We start from the raw sequence: 24,171 nt of genomic DNA on the forward strand, positions 1-24,171 counted from the left end.
ACAGGGGTAATTCACATTCGTAAGCACTGAATAAATTTCCAATAAATACAGTATTCATACTATTTCCTGACAATCAATAAAACCTTTCAAGTTTTCTGGCACCCTGCACGCTGCTTTTCCTTGTCCACAGGGGGAGATAGGAGCAGGCTTACCGCCACAGGGGTTGCAGCTCCTAAGGATGAAGGGCGCTAAATCCTTTCTCCTGCTCCAGAAAGTCCAAAAGGCCCCTTGGGCACCCAGAAACTAATCCTTGATCCTCAAATCTGGCCCTGCAGCTCTGAAAGCTGCCTCCCCCTGCGGGAGGAGCCCAACTTCACCTTTCTTAGCCTTGGAAGGCAAAGTCAATGAGGATGAGCTTGTCTGCCACTGCTGTAGCTGCTCACAGTCACAGGGCACAGAGAAGAGGAGACGAGCTCTGTCATGAGCTCTGCTGCGGGCAGGCAGAGCTCGTGACAGACACTGACTCTGGAGGGGTCAGCTGCCAGCTTTTATAGGGGTCATGGCATCACCATGGAAATGCATTATGAGAGCATAGAGGCTTCGGGAGCCTCGGGGACGGCATCTGGGCTGTTACCTCCTTGGCTTGGGCTGGAGCCGTGGTCTCTGAACTATTTGGATCATGCCCCCCAGAAAACCTGTAAAAAACTGTAGCACACTGTCATACTTTTGGCAGAGCTTGGGTTAATTGCCTTTGTAGAGCCTCATATGATGCTTTTTTTTTTTTTTTTCCACTTTTAATGAAAATAGTGATGAGACTACACGAGTGGTTTTAGTTGTTTTCAGAGCGGTGCTTATCTCGAGCTAAGGACTTTTCTGCTTCTTATGCTGCCCTGACAATGAGGATGCGACTTGCCAAGGCGATCAGTGCCGGGGCAGATGTGTTCTGCAGTGGCAGAGAGACTGTGTGCGTGAGGTATGAGCGGGTGGACGACCTGGTCTGCCTCGTGGCAGAACTCACGGAGGAGGTTGAGGGATATCAGGGAGTGTGAGCAGGAGATAGACTTGTGGAGCAACTCCCTGTGTGGCCTGAAGCTGGCTGTTGGCTGTACTAGTGCCAGAGATCCCCGAGATCTGCAACCCAGCAGTGTGCTTTTTCAGCGATCCTGAAAAGCTGTTGAAAAGCCCTGGCAAGAAACAGCAGAGGTCCTCTCCTCTTCACCATCCCCCCGATTATTCTAAGCAAAGCTGAACCGCAACAGCTTATCTCAGAGGAGGTGGCTGCTTTTTCTCTGTACTTTAAACATGCAAGTAGTCCCACTCTGCCTACCTTAAAGGATGAGTCTTAAGCAAAAATCTCAGGCATTTTTGTTGAAATTGGTGGCATATGAATAAAAATGGATCAAGAATAATCCTAGGAGTGTTTGCATTGGGGTCTTGTCAAGGTCAGAATCTGTCTCGTCATTGCAAAGATAATGATGGCAAAAGTCAGTTTTGGATTTTTACCCATTGTTCCTCAGCAACATAATTGGAAATTACATTTTTCTTTGCCAAGAATGCACCTTCTCAACATCTTTTTTGGCTTTTTGAAGTGCCAGTATTCCTTGTTCACTAACCCCAATGAGCATTAGATATGTTTAAGAGACCATTAACACCCACCCCACCCACCCCTTTGGGTCTTGTCAGTAACTATCAGCGAACTGGTTGGTACTGGGGAAGATTCCGGTATCTCAAGAGTACTTACAGTGCTTAGGCCCTAGGAGCTTTAGGCTGTCATCGCCTGTCCCTCAGTTCTGTGGTGGAGAACACCACTTGCCCTTCCTGCATTACACCCGTGCAAGCCTCTGATGAAGTTACCTACCTGCTTTTTGTCAGCAGCTGCTCAGAGAAGACTGTTCAATGTGGGCCATTGCTTCCCAAATATGTTAAGTGAGTATCCTGAAGCCAGAGGGACTGGCACACCAGCCTGGTTGTTAGAGCCAGAATAATTTCTTGGTACCCACTGGTAAGAGTTCTTGGAGGTCCTGGGTTTGTACAGACCTGCAGAGCTCTGCTGTCTTCCCAGTCCTGCTCTTCTCAAGTGCTCTGAGCCAGAGCAGTGTGCTGGAAAAGGCACCACCACTGGATTACCGCTGGCTCCCAACCTACAGGTACCTGTGGCAACGCAGGCCTTCTGCACAGGTGGTGTCTGAAAAGCCTCAGGTGCAAAAGTTTTGCTCATTGAGCCAAAAGCAAGAACAACACACCCCTTAGCATTCTCATCAAGAAACACTTATTTACTGAAATTTAGACCACAAGCAGGACACTCACAAGGGAGGCCCAGCTCAGGGTCAGGTGTGAGCCTAGAGTCAGACTGTACCAGAAAACACAGGCGCTTAGAGCTCAGAGAAGGGTGCCTGGGTAATCAGGAGTTGTAACCAAGAAAAATACCTGAAAATCCAGAGCCAAAATAGCTTTCTTGAAATCTTGAGGTTGTTTCTCTTGAATTTCTGCTTGTGTTTTTTGTTTTTAGCACTCTGTATACTGTGGCTGAAGTTCCTGCTCCATCTGGTAGTAGCTATTGTGAATATTTTTAAGTTATACAGCAATATAAGTGAATTACGGGGATGTAGGTCAGTTCAAGATGCACTCAAGTCAGGTATTCCTTAGGAAAGGTTTATGGGAACACATCATCATGCAAGATGTCTCTTTACCAGTTTCTGGGAACAAAAAAACAGCAAACTAGTTGGCAAGTTCTGCAGGCTTACCAAAGCATGAGTATTTTTTACATGAGGAATTTCTTCATAGACAAAACACTTCCGGCTTAAGAAAACAGTGTAAAATGTGACCTGTGAGGGCAGGTTCCAAAATACCGTACTTCTTTATTTAATAAAAAGCTACGATGAGTCCAGAGGAAAATCCAGAGATGATTTAACTCACTTTTATCAAATTGTCAAGCATTCAGATAGCATTCAACATCAGTGTTTTTGCCATTTCAGCGAGCCCTTTCATCTAAGATAATAGTACAAAACTACAGAGCATCTACCAAGTACAATCATCTCACAGACATAACACCGATCAATAGCAAACATCTGCAATTGATGTGTTTCAGTATAAAAACCCACATCATTTCAAAATACATTTGCTTGAAAAAAGTTAAGTACGTGCACGAGGAAAGGTGCAATTCTCCTTAGATGCTGTACAGTCGCCACACGGCTTTTTTAATTGCCAAGAAGTATGTACACTGTGTTCCTCAGTCTGCTGAGTGAAACTGCAGCCATGAACACTCACCTATGTTTAAAACACATCAAGCTCCAAGAAAAAGATGATTCTGAGGTAAGAACCATATAGGTCACCTTCTTTACAGAAGACAGACTTTCACAGCTACCTGCAGAAACTAATGTAACTGTTGCCTTGAAGTTTTCCTTGAAGTTTTTTCTAACAAGTGCTGCTCTACTAAGACTTCTGTTCTCCCTGTAAGGGAGCTTGTTACAGAGAAAACACAAATGCCTGTGCCATTTGTGAATTAGGTGTAGAAAGCCTAAACCAGAAAGTGATCTTGGAGCTGAAGTTCTGAACTGATATTCTTTCTTGGGAGGAAATTTTTAATAAGTCCTGTTGAACCTGTTACTGAACACGAAGTGTAAAACAATAGCCTAAAAATAAAACCAGCTTTAATGCTGAATAAATGAAATAACCAAAGGGAGAAAGGAGCAAGACAAGGATTAAAGAAAAAAACCATCCTTTCAATCCAGTCTCTGCCAGAAACATGGTAATTAAATTAGACAAACAAAATTATATCAGAACCTTTGTATAATTTACCTGAAGGAAGCCTAGAACTATAAAGCCTGCTTATGCTACTCTGGGTATTCCTAGAGACGTGATTAACACTAGGGTCACATCTATGTCCAACAACTGAAAAAAGGTCGATCAAGTCCTCAGGATGTTTCCATCCCAGCTGCAGTAACATCACCATCAATATCGCTTATGCACATAAGTACATTTCGTGTTGGAATAAAGTGTGCTGCTGAGAACTGAAATACCCAAATTATTTTGCAATTTGCAGGCAAGAAAGCCCACACCTGCTAATATCTTTATTCTTGAGAACATCAGTAGTGCGTATTTGGACTTTTCTCAAGATGCGTGCAGAGGTCATCCTGCCATACAACCTTTGTTCACTATATGAAGCAGAGGTTGCATGCTGTGGTGTGCTCGCCAGAAAAGAGGGGCCTCACGTTGCTTTAGATGATGCATTCTTGTGACCTATAGGTCTAAATCTTTGCCAACTTAAAGCTAAGGGAAAAAAAAAAAAAAAAAAATATCTTTCAGAAGCAAGGTCTCCCAAAAGCCTGCAACTTTGCTCAACAGTGAGAAAATAAGCCCCAAAAATGGAAAATGCAAGAGACCCAGTAAAAGCTGACATTTAATCCAAAGATAATACCTAAAGATTTCGGGATACTGAATACTACCTCTCACCTAGAGAGGCAGAAACGTGTGCCCATTGCTCCACAGGAGACAGCCACTGCTCACCTCAGTACTTTTTCAGGCTATATGGCAGACCGAGAACCGATTTGGAACCTGTAAAGGGCGGGGAATTCCACACAGCCGAGCTCGTGCGCTTGAAGTAGCGTGGTTTGCTTTTGTAAAAGATGTCCTCCAACTTGGGGCTTACGATTCTCCCGAAGAGCGCATCGATGTTGGGAGGGTTGTAGTACTGCCGGATTACTGCTTGGCTAAGCTGATTCCCTGGAGAAACAAAAGTTAGCGCTCTTTATTTATTTATTTTTAACTGAAATTGCTGTGCAGGCTGGTTGTATGCAGCACGCCCTGGCTCCCTTCATCTCTAATCACACGAATATAGCAGCAGGAGAAACTCTTGCAGTTCTATGACATTTTAATGCTCCCTATTAACGCATAAAGCTTCAGCACAGATCCCTTCCTTGGTGGGTGAGTATCGCACAAACTGAATTCTGCCCAGGAACTAGAATATATTTGCAAGAAGCGAGGTTTCTCCGCTTCTCTTCCTACAGGTAAAATTAGTTTCAATACAAACTTTTAGCTCCCCTTGGGTGGGTGGAATATGAAACAATGGAAGCGAGTACTTCAGAACCAGGACAATACCCTGCTGCAACCTGGCCTATAACATCTGGCGATAGTTTTAGTATTTATTTTTTTAAGCCAATGGTTGTTGAGCACACTTTAAGGCCTAGTTCAGAATTCTTCCATTCCCAATGGCAAAATGACACTTGGAGCAGTTAGGGTGGTTTTAAAATGTTTTAAAAAGTGTTTTTCCCCAATGTTGACCCATCAAGCTCCCAGCTGAGAGCTCTCGACTCCACACTCCAGCCACATCACTGTTCTGGTTAGGACTTTTAACTGTACAAGGTGCGTGTAGGAGAAATCGGGCAGAATCTTACACCAGGTCTTATTATGCATCAGAAGAAAGCTGCAGGAGGGATAGGCTGGGGGCACGGAGGACATTTTGACCCACTACACATACCACTGGCCCAGGCAGGGATGGGCTTGCGAGGCTGGCTTTCATCATCAGTAGAGTCATCGCTGTTCAGATCCATGCCATAATTATTGGGATTTATCTTGGGGGGCTTTGGATCTTTCTGGAACTGTGGAGTCATTTGGTATGAATTGCAGACAGGTGAATTCTAGAAGACAAACACATTAGCACGTGTTAGATGCAATAGCACTGTTACACTTCCAAGTTGTTCCATGACACTTATATAGATTAGAACACCTCAGTATTCCACCTCTTGCTGTCTCACAGTTGCAAAACTTGACATTTCGTGCTTCTCAAGCTTTGGTCAAAGAACTTGACCCAAGTTCTATAGTTTTGACCCAAATACAACTTCGCACTGCCTTCTCCTGTCTGCTTAGGCTACTTTATCAGCTATGGATGACACAGACAAACCAGCGTACCTAATGTAGATTCAGCACTTCTGTTCGTTATAAGCACACCTTAAATAGATTTGTTACATCCTCAAAGCTGGTGCTGAGTAATGCCCTTTAAATATTTTGCAACCAAGCTCCTAGGGTTATTTAATAATTTTAAACTGAATATTACCTTGCAGAGAAAACGCACATAGAACAAACTGCACTGAAATTTTGATGCGAACAGTAAGACCGCTTAAAATGCAAGTCATGAGGGAAAACAAACAAACAAAGAAAAACTTAAAACTGCAGATTTCATAATCAAAACCATAAGGTGTAAGTCAGTCCTTAACTAGAGGGACAAGTATCTCTGAAGAGCTGAGAACAGTTTTGCTTCTTTCATGGCGTTGTACACATTAAAGTTATCTCATAGTTTGCTGGTTTTGCATTTAAAGATTGAAATACGTAGCTTTACAGGGAGATAAAGATCCATATATTTGTCTTTGATAATCAAGCACTACATTCACCTCCAGCATCATCTTAAATTCCGTCAGCTGTGCAGCACAACTGCAATCCTGTTTACAGTCCACAGACTCTGCTGCCACCCCGTGGCTGCTTCCAACTTTGAGTTTCAATATCACTATTTCAGCATACCTGCTGCCAGCAAGGTTCACTCACTATTTACACAGGTGGAGTTCAGAGGGGGCAAGGCAACTTTGACTTTAACCACTGCCTTATCCTGACAACTAGAAAACACTGACAAATACTTGCTGCTTCCTTTCCCTTCTTTTCACTCCCCAGAAGTCATTTTAAGTACTCCAGACCACCAGGAGTCAACTTCATATACCCATGGGAAAAAGAAAATTACAGAATCCCTTTTTTACTGAAAGGGAATAAAAAAAGCAGATGGTAATACTGCCCACAGTTATTACAGCACACCAGTGCTGGAATCAAAGTTCTCCGATGTAATCTCTTGAAGAAATTTCACCAGAGGGAGCAGAGTTACCTCTTTTTTTTCTGGGTGCTGTGTTTGGGCTACATCTTTAGCCTTTTGTTCCTCTGGTAGTTTCTTCTGTTCTTGCTCCTGCCTCTTCGTCTCTGCTAGCAAGCGCTCCTCCTGCTGGCAAGCCGATGTCACAAATGAATTAAGTTTACCTTACAAGCTAAACTATGCCATTAATCCAGGGATTCACATTTTTTTATACACAGAAGAAATCTAAACATCTAATTACAAGTTTTCGTTGCTAGTGGTGCTTTCTATAAGGAGCACTCTGAACACAGCACAGACACTAAACAATTCCGATGCAACGCTTTGAGCTTTCCTCACCAAGTGGCACAACCTGACCTTCCTATTTAAGGACATGATAACGTGATGAAAAACTTGCTGCTGGCTTCTTCAGGACAGACACGTCAGGTACCAGCTGACCTCTGAGATGGACAAGTCCGTGCTACTGATCTTAGCCTCTCTTCAGACTAATAAATGCACAAATACAGTATTTGTAGAGCCCGAGTCATCCTATTCTGCAGCAACCATCCAGAACAAGCCAAAAGAATCTGCCCCTAGGCATGCTTATTATTTCCCTCTGGATACAAATAAACCAAGAGACTGCTAAGTCAAATGGCACACATCTGAAGTTGATAAATCCCACCCGGTCTTAGCAGCAGGACAAGTTATACACGGGTTAGGCACCTGCTGTCAGTGTGCTAACACCACAGCTCTGCCAAGTAAAGACCTAGTGGACGAGTCCCCCTGGAACACTGTCCTTAGGGACAAAGGAGCTGAACAGAGCTGGCAACTTTAAGCGTGTTTTCCTTAGAGCACAAGAACTCTCCACCCCCTGTGTAAGAAAGCAGGCAGGAGGGCAGAAAACCAGGATGGCTGAGCAAGGACTCTCGTTTCCCTAAACCCACAGATGAGGGCTGGGGGGGGCAAAGTCCCTCCCACTGTAAGCAAAGAGCAGGTTGGAGGCCACCTGGAGGAACTGAACAGGTACAAATCTGTGGGGCCCAATGCCGTGCGTCCTAGGGTCACGAAGGAGTCGGCTAATACAGTTGCCAAGCCTCTCTCCATCATATTTGAGAAGTCCTGGTGACTGGAAAATGGGAAATCACTGCCATTTTTAAACAGGGTAGAAAGGAGGACCTGGTGAACAGACCAGTGAGCCTCACCCCTGTGCCTGGGGAGGTCGTGGAACAGATGCTCCTGGAGGCAATGGTACATTGCACATGCAACAAAAGGAGGTGATCCGAGACAGCCAGCACGGCTTCACCAAGGGCAAATCGTGCCTGACCGACCTGGGGGCCTTCTACAATGGAGTGACTGCATCAGTTGGTAAGGACAGACCAGCTGCTGTCATCTACCTGAACTTCTGTGAGGCCCTTGACACAATTCCAACATGACATCCTGGTCTCCAGATTGGAGAGAGATGGATTTGAAGTGCGGACTGCTCGGTGGATAAGGAACAGACTGGGTGGCTGCACCCAGAGAGCAGTGGTCAACGGCTCCATGTCCAGGTGCAGGCCAGTGATGAGTGGTGTCCCTCAGGGGCCTGTTTTGGGACTGGTGCTGTTTAATATCTTTGTCAGTGACACAGGCAATGGGATTAAGTGCACCCTGAGTAAGTTTGCAGATGATGCCAAGCTGAGTGGTGCAGCCAACACACCAGAAGGAAGGGGTGCCACCCAAAGGGATCTGGATGAGCCTGAGAAGAGGGCCCCTGTGAACCTAACGAGGTTCAACAAGGCCAAGTGCAAGGTGCTGCACCTGGATCGGGGCAATCCCAGACAGGAGCACAGGCTGGGAGAAGAACTCACCGAGAGCAGCCCTGCGGAGAAGGACCTGGGGGTTTAGGTGGATAAAAAGGTCGGCAGGAGCCAGCAGTGTGTGCCTGCAGCCCAGGTGGCCACCTGCATCCTGGGCTGCATCAGCAGAGGGGTGGCAGCAGGGCAGGGAGGGGATTGTGCCACTCTGCTCTGCCCTCCTGAGGCCCCACCTGGAGCCCTGCGTCCTGGTCTGGGGCCACAGCACAAGGATGTGGGGCTGTAAGAGTGAGCCCAGAGGAGCCACAAAGATGCTCAGAGGGCTGGAGCACCTCTCCTATGGAGAAAGGCTGAGAAGGATGGGAATGTTCAGCCTGAAGAAGGCTCCAGGGAGACCTCATTGCAGCCTTTAATACTTAAAGGGGGCTTATAAAAATGGAGAGCAACCTTTTTCTCAGTCAGATAATGGTAGGACAAGGGGGAATGGTTTTAAACTAAAAGGGGAGATTTAGATTAGAGGTTAGGAGGAAATTGTTTACTCAGAGTGTGGTAAGGCACTGGCACAGGCTGCTCAGGGAAGCTGTGGATGCCCCATCCCTGTTTAGTTAATCTATGCCAGAACGTCCAGTGCAGAAAATAACCTTATAAAGTCTACAGCCTGTACTTGCGTTTCTGCTGAAAGTGGTATAAATATAAAATTGGGATGTTGCTTCTGAAAAATCTGGAATTATTTTTTGATATCAGAGAAGGACAGATACACCCAGGCACAAAGAGAAAAGCCAAAGCCTTCAATTCAACGGGTTCATTATCTGTCTTTTCTTCTTGTTCTGCTGCCATCTAGACAGCGAGCACAGCTGCTGTCCATTCCAACATGAACAGAGGACACACTTGACAGAAGTGCTTTAGCTGGCTCTAGTACAGAAGTGCAATAGCTCGCTCATCAGGGTTCTTAGCAGCTTCAGAGCTCAGCTGCTTCAAACAAGAGGCCACCGAAGTCAGAGGCATGTCTACTTACTTTTTTCTTCTCAGTTTCCTTCTGGAGCTGTTCTTTAGCAGCCAGTACTTCCTTCTGGAGGCGAGCTGCCTTCTCTTGCTGTTCACGTTGCCTGAGAACCAAAGCAACGGACCATTACACTCAACATTGTACAGGGGTACCCTTCCACCCACAGAGCCTGCTGCAAACCCCAGCTTTTCAAGGCGCTCCCCATCATACTTCCTGCACTGAGCTGCGAACTACTTCTTGGCAGCTCAGTACCCCCAACAGTCCAGAAGCACCTGGTACAAAACAGCTCTTTGGTGCTCAGACCTTTCACTAATGCCCTCTGTTCCTGCTTCTTTTCAAAGCCCCAGCACAGAATTTAATGCATAAGTGGATATTAGCTTACTTTTCTGCTTGGATCCTCTCCTGTTCTTTCTTCTTCTCCAGCTCTCTCTCGGCAGCCAGCTGTTTCTCTCTCTCCTGTTCTGCCTGCCTTTGCTCAGCAATCTTCCTGGCACGTTCCTGCTCCTCTTCCTTCTTCTTCTGCATTAGCTCTTTGTGCCGACGGTCCTCCTCCTCCTGGTAAGCAGAAGGGAACTACTTACACCCCACTGTACTGGAACAAGCTCAGGAACAAAGAATCAGGGTCACCTTATCTGACCAGTGGCCAACACCACGCTCTTCATCTTTGAGACACAGGGTTAACCGAGAAATTAAACTCGCTGATTCCTAACATAAGGCCTTCAGTAAGAATCTGTATGGAACTGTGGAAGAAATGCAGGTCACAAATACCACTAACAGCTCACAGGATAGCACAAAAGGAAGCACAACACTGCAGACAGCTTTGAGGACAAAGAGCTTCTCTGCTACCCTAATTTTTACTCATTTGGGTCATTAGTACTCCTGGCCGGATTCCTTGCTCACAAAGACCACGGCAGACCACAGCCATTCTAACTGCACGCAGGACAACGGGATGGGCTCCAGCACAAACCTGCAGCAGTGCTTTTTGTTTCCGGGCCTCTTCGTCCTGCCTGCGCCGGGCCTCCGCTTCTTCCATTTTCTTGGCAGCTGCTTTCTTTTTGATCTTCTCTTCTGCCAGCCTTTCTTCCCGCACCTAAAACACACAGCTAGCTGAATACTCAAGTCTCAGATGGGACAGTGCTCTGTGAAGGTGAATTACTGTGGCAGTAAGGCTTAAAGATGCAAAACTCCCACCCTCTTATGAAGTGAAGATATTTTTTTTGGCCACCAGGAATCAATGGGACCTGTGCTTTTTTTTAAATGGGGAACATTTAGGGAAATTACCTTCTTTTGCATCTTCACAGGACTAGATGACTACTATTCTGGTACTTATACGTCTAATATCACAAGTCACAAGGATGTATTGTAAGAAGCACAAAATAAATAAAGCAGATGGAAATACTGAAAGCAAAACAAATAATTGCTGCAGCCACATCTGCAAATTGTCTGAAAATCTCAGGCACAAGATAAGGTCTGGAGGAAGTATGTTTATTTTCACATCTTTATCCATTAGTCAAATGAGAGAATGACTTTAAGTAGATAAAGCCAGATTAATGGTTTTATCTACTTGAAGTTATTTCCCTACATGACTAGTAAAGCCCTAGCACAGCCCACTTAACTTCATAACTCTAGAAAATAAAGGTTTTCACCTGCCATTTGCTGTAACCAAGAGAAAGCTCAGAATCACTAAGTGCTATGTTTCTGGAAGTGTCTTCATTCAAATGTTCTCCAGTTCGTTCTCTGAATTTCAGCAGCCTCAATTCCTCTTTCTGGAAGGCACACTGACATAGCATCATAGTGCAAGCAGAATGGTCCTTACCTTTTCAGTCTTCTCATCAAGTAGAGCCAGCTTCTGCTCAATGCGCCTTTTCCTCTCCTCCTCCATTTGCTCTGCCCGTTCCCGAGCTTGCAGCACTTTACGGAGGCGCTCTTCACGCTTCCTGTAGGACACAGCCCAACGTTAGCAGTGTCAGCTAGCTGGATGAGTTTCTTATGTAGAGTTTGTAACTCAAATATAAGGCAACAGAGACAGTTCTTGGGCAGCACAATATTCAATGTACCGGTGCTCTGGTTTTGGCTAGGATAGTTAATTTTCCTCCTAGTAGCTGGTAGGGTGCTATGTTCTGGATTTAGGATAAAAATGACACCCTGATGTTTTAATTGTTGCAGAGCAGTGCTTACACCAAGCCAAGGACTTTTCAGCTTCTCACTCTGTCCTGCCAGCAGGCAGGCTGGGGGTGCAGCAGGAGCTGGGAGGGGACAGACCCAGGACAGCTGACCCAAAGTGGCCAAAGGGGTATTCCATCCCATCTGGGGTCATGCTGAACGATATATAGAGGTGGCTAGCTGGGGTGGGGGGACCGGCTGGTCAGGGTTAGGCTGGGTATTGGTCAGCGGGTGGTGAGCAACTGCACTGTGCATCACTTGTTTGTACACATTATTAGTAGTAGTAGTACTGTTATCGTTATCATCATGTGGTGCTTAGCTGCCAGCCGGGTTAAAGCACAACAACCGGGTAAGCTGTTTAAACATTGGCAGTATCTTTAAGCTCCATCTAAAATACAGGACTTGAGGCAGAAAGCTGAAAAAGCAGTCAACTATAAAAGTTAACTTTTTAGTAGCATCTTAAACACTATGCAAACAAATACTGTCTTCACAGTGTATGCAGACAAGAATTTTTGCTGCGCATCTGGAATTTGCAAGACAAATAGCCTAGATACAGGGCCCTGCAGGACCGGAGAGAACAGTTCAGAGAAGGCAGGAGGCTTATACTCACATCTTTGCCTCTTCTAGTCGCCGTTTCCTTTCTTCCTCCACTTTTTGTTTTCTCAGCTGTTCAGCCTCTTGCTTTTTCCTCAGAGTCTCTAGCTTCTGTCTCTCCTTTTCCTGAGATGGATTGAAACATGATTATACCAGCTGACAGGGCTTCTTTCTACCTTAGCCTGCTCAGATTAATTAAGGACCCAGAGATAACACCATGGAACTGCAGCTGCAGCCACAACCAAGGGATGGTAAGAAGCCTGAAAAAGAGCTCAGGTAACCTGTGATGTGGTCACGGATGTCTGGGAACCAATATGATGGACAATGAGGAAGTGGTATTAATCCTTGAAAGCAAGAAAAGAAGCTGAGTTGTTGGAACCGAAGCATCAGCTCCTAAAGTTCAGGCAGCTTCCACAGATTGCGGACAGAAAACACCGTGATTTATGTTGGTAAAAAGAACTAAAAAAGCAGTGCTAATGCTTGGCAATAACACTAACATCCTGCAGAGAGCGAAGAGGACAGATGGTGCTCTAGGAAACACATTGCTTGCTTCAGCTCAGAGCTCTCACAGTCTTCTTTGCTTCCCACAAAGATTTATCTCGTGGTAAACCACCACCATTTAGACAGAGTGCTTGCAGCTTGTTTCAAGCACACAGTTGGCCCCATATATCATCTACACAGAAATGCAGGGCATTTTTCCCATTTCCCCAAACAATCCAGCTAACTCAGCCGAAGCCTGCTGTCAATTAGAAGAGCAAGATCCAACCATCATTACAGTCACGGCAAACACATTAAGATAAAGTAATTTAATGCCAGACTGCATACTGCAAATGCCTCGTTATGACAACTCTCGTCTCGCTGCAAGCAAAGCCATTGATAAGCAGGGGAAATATTCAAACTAATTACCTTATGCTGAGCTTCATGTTGTAAATGATTGGTAACTAATATCCAAACTAAGTTAGAGCTATCAATTATATCTTTCTGCTCTCATTTTTCTTAGTTACATTAGCCCCCAAATGGAAAAAGTCTTAAGGGGGAGGTTGCCCACAAGGGAACAAAACCTAAGATATAACTTCCAACGCAATCACAGCAAAGGATCCACAAAGAGACTTTTCTTATCACACCAGCTCCTTTGCCAATACAGACAGTAACGTCAGCAGGAACACCATTGAGATTAGAGGTTGAATACTTCGCTACCTCTTAATGATAGGCTTCTCTTAGCTGCTGGAGTACAGCAAGACTCCGAGCAGTGCAACCATGACAGCTTTAAGCAATACAAGTTCAGATATTAGATTCCCAAGATATAAGCTAGACGCAGGAGAAAGCTTCAGCAGTGTGCCCTCCTCTCCCTTCCCAGCTTTCTTGCAAGTGAAAACAAGCCCTAGGTCTACCTTATTTTGTAGGCAAGTTGTTGGGTATGAAAAGTATGCAAGCTAGTTTCTAGCGCATCCCTAGGTACATCAGTGAAGCTACACCCCTGTCCCAGCATTACACTGTCAGAGCTGTATTCTGGAACAAAAACTACAGCATGCTGATTGAAACCTGCTTTTCACAAACACGTTTGACTCTTCCAAATCAAACAGCAAATCTAAATCTAGAGCTGGTATAGGAAAGGGGTGCCCACCTGGTACAGGCATATTCCTACTGTAAGTCCAGCCCATGCAATTAAATGGACATTATTTATGACAAAATTGTTCTGTGCAATCAGAACACAGAGAAAAACAACTCCTTTTGCAAATACAGAACCACATACATCCCAAAAACCACTCTCCTTGGGTTCTTGTGATGCTGTAAACTTCAGCGTAGTAACACCTAGGTAGAGGCACCTGCCTGCAGACACAAAGGCATGACACCCATCTTCACTAAGAGCTGGCTGCAACAATTGCACTCCTTGGTGCCTATTAGATTTGGGGACTCACATACCTGTCTCACTGACACAGTGGTCTCACGTTAAGGACAAGCTCATGTTTATTTCTGTAAGAACCTCCAAAAGTCTGATAAACCTCAGAATCCTAGAACATCCCAAGTTGGAAGGGACCCACCAGGACCATTGAGTCCAACTCCTGGGTCCCCAAAGGACTACCCAAAAATAAAAATAAAAAATAAAATAAATCAGACCATCTGAGAACACTGTCTAAAAGCTTCTTGAACTCCAAGAGCTCTGTACCATGACCACTGCCCTAGGGAGCCTGTCCCAGTGCCCAACCACCTTCTGGGTGAAGAACGTTGTCCCGATATCCAGCCTGAACTGCCCCTGTCACAGCTCCATGCTGTTTCGCAGAGCTTAGTGGGACAACCCTTTCTCTTGACCAGCAAGCAATGTCCTTCTTGATGCACCCCAGGATACAGTTAGCTCTTTTGGCTGCCAGGACATGCTGCTGGGTCACGTTCAACTTGCTGTCAACCAAAAGCCCTAGATCCCTTTCTGCAGGGCTGCTCTCCAGCATCTCGTCCCCCAGTCTGCACAGATAGCCAGAGTTGCCCCTTCCCAGGCACAGAATCAGGCACTTGTTCGTGTTAAACTTCATACTGTTGGAGGATTGCCCAGCCCTCCAATTTGTCCAGATCTAGATCATTTGTCCAGAGGCAAGGCCTCTCCACCCTCAACAGGGTCAACAGCTCCAGCCAATTTGGTATCATCTGTGAACTAGCTCAGAAACCTTAAAGCCCTTCATAAAAATCATTTATGAAAACATCAAAGAGGACTGGTCCTAAAACGGAGCTCTGGGGAACTCCACTAGTGACAGGTTGCCAGCCTGATGTAACCCCATTTACAAGAACCCTCTCAGCCTGACCCATCAGCCAATTGTTCACCCATCTTATTATGTTTTTATCTAACTGCATTCTGGTCTTTTTATCCAGAAGGATACTGTGAGAGACGGTATAAAAAGCTTTACTGAAACCCAGAAAGATCACATCAGCTGGCTTCCTTTGGTCAACCTAGATGGGTGATCTTGTCATAAAAGGAAATTAAGTTTGTTAAACATGACCTTCCCCTTGTGAAGCCATGTTGGCTGCATTGTTCTTCAGGTGCTTTTCAATAACTCCCAAATAATCTTCTCCATAGTTTTACCAGGCACTGAAGTGAGACTGACAGAACATCAGGAGCGTGGATTTAAAAGGCATTTGTTAAGTTCTCACTCGTTAAAAAAAGTCCTTTCTAGGAGTCTTTGGACATGGAGACTTGAGCTGTACACACCCAAACTGCAGTATTCAAAATCCTCTTCGTTTTCATTTCCCAGTTATTTCCAGTTTTCCTTCCCTTGTTAGTTGCTAATACCACAGGGGAATGCCAGAGAAATAAAGCTTAGAGTCTGAATCAGAAATCTTTAGGAAGCTGACTAGTAACACGTTTATTTAATTTATGTAAATGTAAACAGAGAGCTTGAAGTTGCTGCTTAGTTCAATATGGGTGGGAAAGGTTGTTTTGCATCTGTGCTTTACCTTAGACACTCTTTAGACCATCACCTACCAGCTTACGACAGTCTTTACTTACCTTGGGATCAACTTGGAGAGGAGCGTTGTGCCTGATGAAAGACTTTATTACTCCATTTCTCCCCACAGAACTTGGGGTCATTAGAAGCTGGTTCTTCTGCACAGTGTGCAAAAATGTTTTGAAAGGACGTACAACCTAAGAGAAGAATGCCAAAAAACAATGTTCAGGTGTCAGAAGGAAACAATTCTTGGGGACGTACAGCAGGGTTGTAAGGATCTTACTTTGCTGGCTGGACAGGTAGGGGATGGGGTCTTTCTTCTGGGAGGAGAAAGCCCTCCATCTTCTGCTTGCTGATTGTCATAGCGGTGATCCACAGCTCTTTTGTAACTTGGTTTTCTTCTGCAAGGAAAATATAATCTATGGTACACCACAAATTCTCCCGATCGTCTCAAGTTCAGGTTTTAAACAAAGATCATAAAACTACCCTATCTTTAAAGACACTTCATTGTGTATACTTAAGTAGTTATCTAACAAAATTTCCAACGTGATAGAAGATACAAATTAAATCATCTTTTCACAGAGGCAGAGAAAACTAATTGCAAGAGTTCAATAGTCACAAATCACTGAAGCCCTTTAACAGTGGTTCAGTGTTGAACCTGTTTTGAACAGAGGACTAGATTACAGACCTCCACAGGTACCTTCCAACCTGAGTAATTCTGTGAGTATACCTGGCACTTTGGGGTGGTTCCTGGGTCTCCCCATTCTTATTTACGTTGCTTTCTGAAAGAAAACAGTTCAACAGTTAGTTCTAGTCCCCCCCCAAAATCCCTTCTAACATTGCTTTGAAAGCAAACAACAGATTTAGAAGCTAGCAAAATAAGGAAAAAAAAGGCCGCCATGCAATATGCACAACAGGATCTTGTTGCTTGCTTTCAGAAGTAAAAAAAAAATAAACAAAATATAAAAAATATAAAAATAAACAAAATAAAGCAAAGCTGTCTGGAGATACGCACAGTACAGTTTGCACCAATACACTATTGAGTTTTGCACAGATACAGTGCAACAGCTTGCTTCAGAAACAGGATGCAGCTAGGTCTCCCATGACCTGAGCACATGTAACCCTTCATCTTCATGACATCCCAGCCTGTTTCCACACATTTCCCAGAGTGGAAAATGGCAAGACCAGCACAGGTTCCTAGCTGCTTATCTCTTCAAGCAAAACGTGTTTCAAATATTTGATTAGTTTTTTCAAATTGGGCTTTCAAATTGACTAGCAAGCCTTTCAACCTTCCAGTCTCCCAAAGTCACAACTATTTAAAATTCTGCCACAAAAAGCCTCTGGCAGTTACCGTTGTTGTTCATCTCCTGCGGCTGTTCATTTCTGTTGACAGTCCGAGAGCGAAGCGACATTCGTGGACCTTCAAAGTCCTGTAGGAAAAACAAATGAGTTTCAACACAATTCTCGCACAGAAACAGGCAATTACTGCTTCAAATCATGTCGTCACGCTGGCACAGATGCTGCAATATTACCAGAGGATACAAAGATACCAGAAAGTATTAGTACCAGCACCCAGAGTGATGTCTCGACCTCCAGCTGTGAAAAATATCTTGGGACATCATCCTAGCAAATCCCTTGATGTCACGCCATCAGCAGAAGCACAGACGTTAACACAGAGCACGAGCATCTGCAACGAGGGATTGACTGCTCAAACTGAATGGATGAAACCAGACTACTGAGGACAAAAACATTCCTAGATGGAAACCTGTTTATGTTCGCTGGTCTTCTGGCAAAGAACCAGGCAATGCCCATTTTACTTCGCAATGATGAACAAACAAGACAGCCACAACAAACAGCTCATTTCCTGGGTTTATCTATTTCTATTATTAATGAGATATGCGCTGCTGCTTGCCGCCTTTGCACTTACACAAAAACAAAGTTACTTCTGTTGTGGTAACGGTGTAATATGCCAGAGAGAGCTGACAACGCCCTTTGAAATCAGCACTCTGCCTGCAATGCAAGCATTAATTCCATCCCCCAAACCTGCCTTGGTCAGGAGGTAGGCTGGCAGCCATAAAGGATTTGGGTACACAAGGAAAAAAAGAAGGATGAATATTTCATCCTCCGCATTTTTTATTCTTTTTTTTTTAGCATCACATCCTAAGGCTAGGTATAGGAAGCATCTTGCTGGCCAACAGAATCACGTGGATCTGGTTAATCTGATGTCAGGCCTAACAAAAACCTGACCTTTTAGTGACAGCACGCATAAAGACATTTTCCTTTTTGAAAAGGCTGCTGAGTAGTCACATTTTCCTGCTGCTCACAGCTCAAAAAAGAAGCCTCTGGAGGGAACCAAACCACAGTTGGTTTGCTCTGAAAATTGCCAATAGATAGATCAAGGTACAGAAACACAAGATAAAGATCCTCTTCTCGCAGATCTGCAAAACTGTCGGTTCATTTTTTTCCTCTCCACATTTGCACTTTAAGCTTTTCCACACCTGAAATTCAGGCACGTAAGGTCCACAAGCATTTGAAGAAATGAATTTATTTGAACTTGTGCAGATCTGCTGAGAAGCACAGCCATACAAGTACATATAAGCCTGTCCTTGCTTACAGAAGTACAAAGGCCACAGAGCTCAACTCCATTAATTCAGTCTTTTCTTACTGAAAATTATTCTCAGCAGTACACTGATGAAATCCTGGGAATGCTTCCTCATGAAGACAGTGAAAATTCTGGAGGGATATGTTTTGACCTGAATGAGATTTACAGATTTCTGTGGTTGTCAAAGACAAGGTGACAACCTTTCAGCAATCTGCAGGACTCGTGAAAAGGTCAAAGGAGCTTTAAAAACACATAAACCTTAGAGAAACAGCAACAGCGTACAAACTCTGCCCAACTAAAAAAAAACATTAAATTATAAGGAGATTGTTTAACCGTCTACATATGAATTCAGGACTAAATTTTCATACAATATATCTCTAGCAAATGGATAAGAAACAGCTAACAGAAAGCAGGCCTCTACTTAGAATGCCAACAATACCAAGGAATGAATTCAATGCTTGTATGCAATCATTTACATCACTAAAATGCACGTATTTAAATGTATTTATAAAAGATAAGGATGTTATTTTTGAAATTCACCTTAGCTTTGAAATATCAGACTGTGACACCATACAGGATGCCTACCTTTGCTTGCATCCAAAATAAGCCTCGTGTCAGGTGCGCTCATTTTCTGAAGTAAAACTTGACTGGCTTTTATTCTGATAATTTTGAACACTGTGATTAAAACAGACCTGACAGCATCAGACTTCTCTCTAGTCTGTTGATCAGAACCAGGTGCTATGGATAGGCTCACGCCTGTATCTGAACTCAGTGCTCTGCACTTGCTTTATTCAAGTGCTGTGCACGAGGTTGGCTGAGCCTGGCTGCCTGTCGTTAGAGCTCCCCAGTCCCTCAGGGATGAATTAGAGATGTACTCAACACATTCCGCTCACAAACCAGTGCAAACAGGAACACTTTTAACCTCTGCGCAAAACTTACCAACTTTGAGGGGGTAGAAGGTCCAGGAGGAGGTCTAGAATAAAAAGAAAAGAGGTAGCTATGGTTAATAACATTGAGGAAACTGGAAAGAGACATGGTATACACAAGCCATGCATTTTATATTAAGAGTTACCACTGGAGAGAAAACAAAAACAAACAAAAAACCCTCCCCAAGCATGATATTGATGGTTAAAAAAAAAAATCCTGAAGCACTCACCCAGTTTTGACAACTGTTTCTTCATCCTCTGGTACCTCTTCAGAGCTGGAGCCTTGAGAAAAGAAAAAAGGTGCCAAAGTTATAACATACAGGCCAGGACACTCTGCAAGGTTCACTCAGGACTGGTGTCTGCTCTGCCTCCTGAGTTACTGCCTCCAATTCAAATGCACGCCACTTCAAGCAAGGGCAGCTTAATACAAAGTAGTATGAGGGAAAAAAAAAAAAGTTGCCTGCAATTTTAAAGTATTTTCAATTACAGGTGAGTTCAAAGCGATATTCAAAGTGCTGACATTAGGAGTGGCCGGGTTTGGGCTCTGACTCATTTTGCATGGCCATGTCCAGGTATCAGCAGCAGTAAAACCAGCATTATTTGCAGAGTGCTGCTCCCTGCTAAGCACTCCAGCTGGCGCAGCAGTAGCTGGCTTTCCAGCACCAACACAGGCTGGGAAATGCTGTTAATTATTAAGGCAGATATGCAGCCCCAGACTGAGAGGAGTAAACACGGCCAGACATCTCACGGAAAGGGAAAGTCAGGAGTCTGCTCCGCAACATCCTTCACTGCTGGTACTGAAGGAAACCCAAGCCCAGGGGCTGTTCACATAGCCAGTGCAAGACCTTATGCATAGAGATGCAGCAGGCATCGTGTAGTTGATTAACACCTATGCAATTAGCCGTTTGCTTTGGACTTTCAGACATTAAGGAGCTCGCCTGGAGCTGTCTGAAGCACCTAATTTCCTCTCCTTACACCCCAAAAGTTTGACTGAGCAAGAGATCAGTCAGGTCAAGCAGTGCTGAGGGAAGACATAAAGCCTTCCCTAAGCCTCCCAGACAATCCAGACCTGGACAACACAGATCGATATTTAATCTGTGCAGAAAATGTTATTTGGGTGTCTCTTCAAAGTTACTGGTGAGAACAGTTCCCTACAGCTTCATTTTTACAGAGGGGCCCTGGACACAGAGCTAGAAACTTGGCCAGAACTCCGGACTGCCTGGTTATCCGTACAGGAAATCCTACAGGAACTGCAGCACTCTGGTTCTGGAAAAACATTTAACTAGAGCAGTTAAACTGAAGTAGAGAAAAACCCCTTGTCCAGATGTATCCTTCCCCAGCTAAACTGCATAATTCACGCAAAGGCTGTTTTAGACAATACAAACACCACTCGGCTGTAACACTACCGATTAACCCGTCACTGTAGCATTATTTCAGCTGTCCCAGTTCTCCCATCAAACAAACAATCAGTTTTGCAGAAGAGCCAACCTTGCCTCGATTTCTAACACCCTGAACTTCTCTCATCTCACTTGCGTTTCAGGAGCCATTTACTAGCCCACCAGTTACTAGCCACTTCACTGAGCTTGCAAAAAGGAGAGGTTACATCCAGCACTTCGTTCTCCTGTACCAAAACCAACGCTTGCATTCCAGCAGCACAGAGCAACGCTTAAACCACCGAGTGTCCCCTCGCAGAAACCTGCCTCTATTACAGACTAAGCGTGAAAAACTGTTTTAAGAAATTTGAGAAGCTCAGTCTCCAAATTTCTTTCTCAAAAGAGAGGCTCTGGAGGAAGCAGGTTATTTGTAAAAAGCAGTGAATACACACACGACAGCTACCTTGTTTCTCAGAAAACAGGCAGGACATGGCCCATACTGCTCTTAGAGAGCTACAAAAAGCAACAAACCCCGTTTGCCAGTTTTCTCCTCAACTTCATCAGCCATCACCACAGAAACTGAGATGTTAAGACCATTCTCTCACACGATTAAAAAGGCTGAACTGGCAAGCCACAAACTTGATTCTCAGTTCTTTAAGCTCACCCCTGTGTAGGAATGTAACTTTCCTGGCCACAGAACCCAATCACGCAGGGTGGTTGCTGTAAAAGCGCCCCCATTCGGCTGCGTGCCATGACCAGGATGTGAATATACAAGAACTGTTAGCAAAAAACTTCTGCCTCCTGAAGCAGGAGCAAGCCTCAACCACTGGGCAATGTTCTGCAGTGCCTGGCTGTTCCCCTGCTCCTGGCAAGGCTCCTGGGACTTCCCCTACAGCTTTTGGGGCTGTGTCTGGAGGGACAATACATTGTGCTTTATCTGCTGGCTACTGTGTGGATTCTTGCAACCAACAAGCCCTGGAGCTATGGCCCCACACGATTGGAAAGCAGTAACTCAACAAAACGAGCAGGAACAGCACAAAACAAACTTATTTGGTGACATCCAAACTTACCGTTCATGCCACTGGAGGACACGGACAGCTTCTGAGGTGCCCTGCTCTTGACCACTGTCCTGGCACTGGATTTCCGGACCAGACTTTCCCTCTTCCAGGCTCGTGAGTATTTCTCTGCCAGCGAGGTTCTGGAAGTCAGGGAAGTTTTACCCAGCAGGCTTCTGCGCACAGAGCGCCGGCTCTTCCGAGAGCCTTTAGGAGTCTCTGGGCTGTCCCTCACACACTGGGCAGGTTCTTTGTCAGCCCCTTCGTTATGCTCCTGCACGTGAGCAGAGACATCCATCTCCTCCAGCCTGGGCTCTTCACTTAAAATGATTGAAGCATCAGCTGAAGCATCAGCTGCTTTTGCTGTCTCCTCCTTCGACACAGTCTTGCTTTTTCCTGCATCTTTTGCCTCCGGAGTGGGAGGGACCAGCAGCTCAGGTGATGCTGGCCCAGGCTGTGGCTGGGGAACACTGCTCTGCTCCGGATGATCAGCATCAGGGCTCAACAGGATGCTTGCAGAGGGCTTCTCTGCTGGTTTAGAGGCACTCTTCTGGATGTGCAGCTCAGCACTGTTACGATCGCTGAGGCCAATTTCTACTACAGGAATGATCCCTGCACCCAGATGGTCAGGAGGTAACTCTGAGCACTTAGTGGGTGCTGCAGCCTTGGAGCTCGTCAGCTGCCAGGAAACAGTTTGAGCTGATGAGAAGCTCGAGGCTTCTTTGACCTCAGTGCTGAGCGGTTCCACGTTTTCTTTGTTTTGGAGTCGCTGGGAAGATCGCCTGGAGGGTACCAGTTTGAGACTGCTAGTCCTCCTTCTAGATAATCTAACGACAGAGACAGCACGTTAGAGCGGACTGGGCACAGGAACAGACCAGAACTCCTATCACAACAGTTCTTTTGCAAGTCAGAGCGTACTGTTCCCAGACTGAAGCAGCAATAAGTACAGATAGCTTGCCTGTGTCTCTATTTGTAAGGTTGCTGCATTACAGTTAGGTTATGTTTGTGTTGGAGGCTTTGTGTGTCTGAAAGCCCTTCTGTGAGAAACTAAGTTGTGGTTTTGCAGTAGAAAGCTAACCTTCTGTATTCAAAGGTAGTTACGCAGTCATAAGAAGGAGAAATGCTAAGGAGGCAAGCGGACAGTAGAAGGCCTCACTGTTCCAGAATAAGGCATGAGACTGAGAGAAACAGGATGAGCAGTGTGAGAACAAAGATCAGAACTTCTCAAAACATAAGAAAGGAAGAAAAAAAAAAGAAAAAAGAGAAAACAAAGGGTTGAAGAAAAAAAAGTACATATATGGTATAGAGGAGTGTCGAGTAGCTTGTGAACCTGCAGTACTCAGCCAATGAGGAATGAGGGGAGGTGATCAGGTGTCGGGTAATAGGGAATAGAAGGTTATGATGTGTTCACTATAACGTACTCCTATTTGGCAGGACGCCCGCCATTGCAATCCCAAATAAAATAGCTTCACAGAAGGTCCCGTCTGAAGAAAATTACTGAGATTTTTCTCATGCTTCCATACACAGACGGGAACGCGCAGAGAAACAAAGGTAAAAGCTGGTTTAACATATACAGAGCTGCAGAAAGGAACTAAAATGACACGATTGTTTTAGTGAGAGAAGGAAGAAGACACAGAAGGGGCCCGGGTGAGGGAAAGAACAAACAGGATGCGTGAAAGGGACGCGGGTGAGGGAGAGGAAATCGGGAGACACAAAAGGTGGGAGAAAAGAGAAACGGGGCACAGGACAGGGACCCCGATGAGCAATAATTGCCCACCCCCAGCCAAACACCCGCTGCTACAGCACACCCAGCCCACGGGCTGCGAAACACGACGCACGCCCGGCCCTTTAACGCTACACCCAAGCGATGCAGGCCGAGAGCCACCTTGGCAGCCCGTTATCTCCGAGTTTCCCCCCTCAGCCCTCAGAGGAGCCTTCAGCGGCCCGGGCGCTGCCTACCTCCTCCTGCCGCCATCCCCCTGCAGCACCGAGGCCCTCTTCTTCCTCTGCCGGCTCTTCTGCGACGGCGTCTTGGGCAGCAGCTCCGGCTCGTCGCTGTAGTGGCTGCGGGGAGAGGCGAGGGGAGAGGTGAGGTGAGGGGGAGCCGCGGGGCGCTGTGAGGGGGCGGCAGCGCGGCCGTTACCTGCCGAACATGCGCGCCGCCTCGTCGCGGATCTCCCGCAGCCACAGCAGCTCGGTGTCGTCCACCTGCCGCAGGAACTCGGCCAGCAGCCGGCCGCAAGCCGCGGGGAGCTGCTCGGGGCCCGGCATGGCGGCGGCGGGGCCCGGCACAGCCATCATGGCCGCCATCGCCTCAGCGCCAACCGCTCCCGGGCCGCCGAGAATTCAAACGCAACGCCCGCCCCCCGCCCTCAGCCTATCAGCGCCGCGCTCGCCGCCGCGCGCACGCTCCCATTGGCTGAGAGGCGGTGGGAGGCGAGGAGGTCTTCGTGGTGGGGAGG

The 24,171-nt window shown here is 45.7% G+C and overlaps 1 protein-coding gene across 6 annotated transcripts; it reads right to left on the reverse strand.

The window, feature by feature from the left end:
• Positions 1 to 2,192: 2,192 nt before the first annotated feature.
• INCENP (inner centromere protein) lies at positions 2,193 to 24,071 on the reverse strand. Of its 6 annotated transcripts, none has more exons than XM_027458541.3 (18): positions 23,853 to 24,071; positions 23,669 to 23,773; positions 21,725 to 22,536; positions 19,512 to 19,563; positions 19,295 to 19,328; positions 17,105 to 17,183; positions 16,484 to 16,535; positions 16,037 to 16,154; positions 15,816 to 15,950; positions 12,336 to 12,445; positions 11,379 to 11,499; positions 10,530 to 10,652; positions 9,945 to 10,117; positions 9,575 to 9,665; positions 6,806 to 6,919; positions 5,417 to 5,576; positions 4,447 to 4,662; positions 2,193 to 2,636 (listed from the first exon to the last, which is right to left on the reverse strand). In XM_027458541.3, exons 1-17 carry the CDS (start codon positions 24,017 to 24,019, stop codon positions 4,448 to 4,450), a joined length of 2,661 nt encoding a protein of 886 aa, XP_027314342.2. In that variant the 5' UTR covers positions 24,020 to 24,071; the 3' UTR covers positions 2,193 to 2,636; position 4,447. The 6 variants fall into 6 exon arrangements, with proteins under 6 accessions (XP_027314342.2, XP_071895204.1, XP_027314341.2 ...); XM_027458540.3 differs by lacking the exon at positions 2,193 to 2,636 and adding an exon at positions 2,755 to 4,209; XM_072039103.1 differs by lacking the exon at positions 6,806 to 6,919.
• Between the last annotated feature and the right edge of the window lie 100 nt (positions 24,072 to 24,171).

The sequence above is a fragment of the Anas platyrhynchos genome, chromosome 5 (genome assembly GCF_047663525.1).
Source record: "Anas platyrhynchos isolate ZD024472 breed Pekin duck chromosome 5, IASCAAS_PekinDuck_T2T, whole genome shotgun sequence".
NCBI classification, from domain to species: Eukaryota; Metazoa; Chordata; class Aves; order Anseriformes; family Anatidae; genus Anas; species Anas platyrhynchos.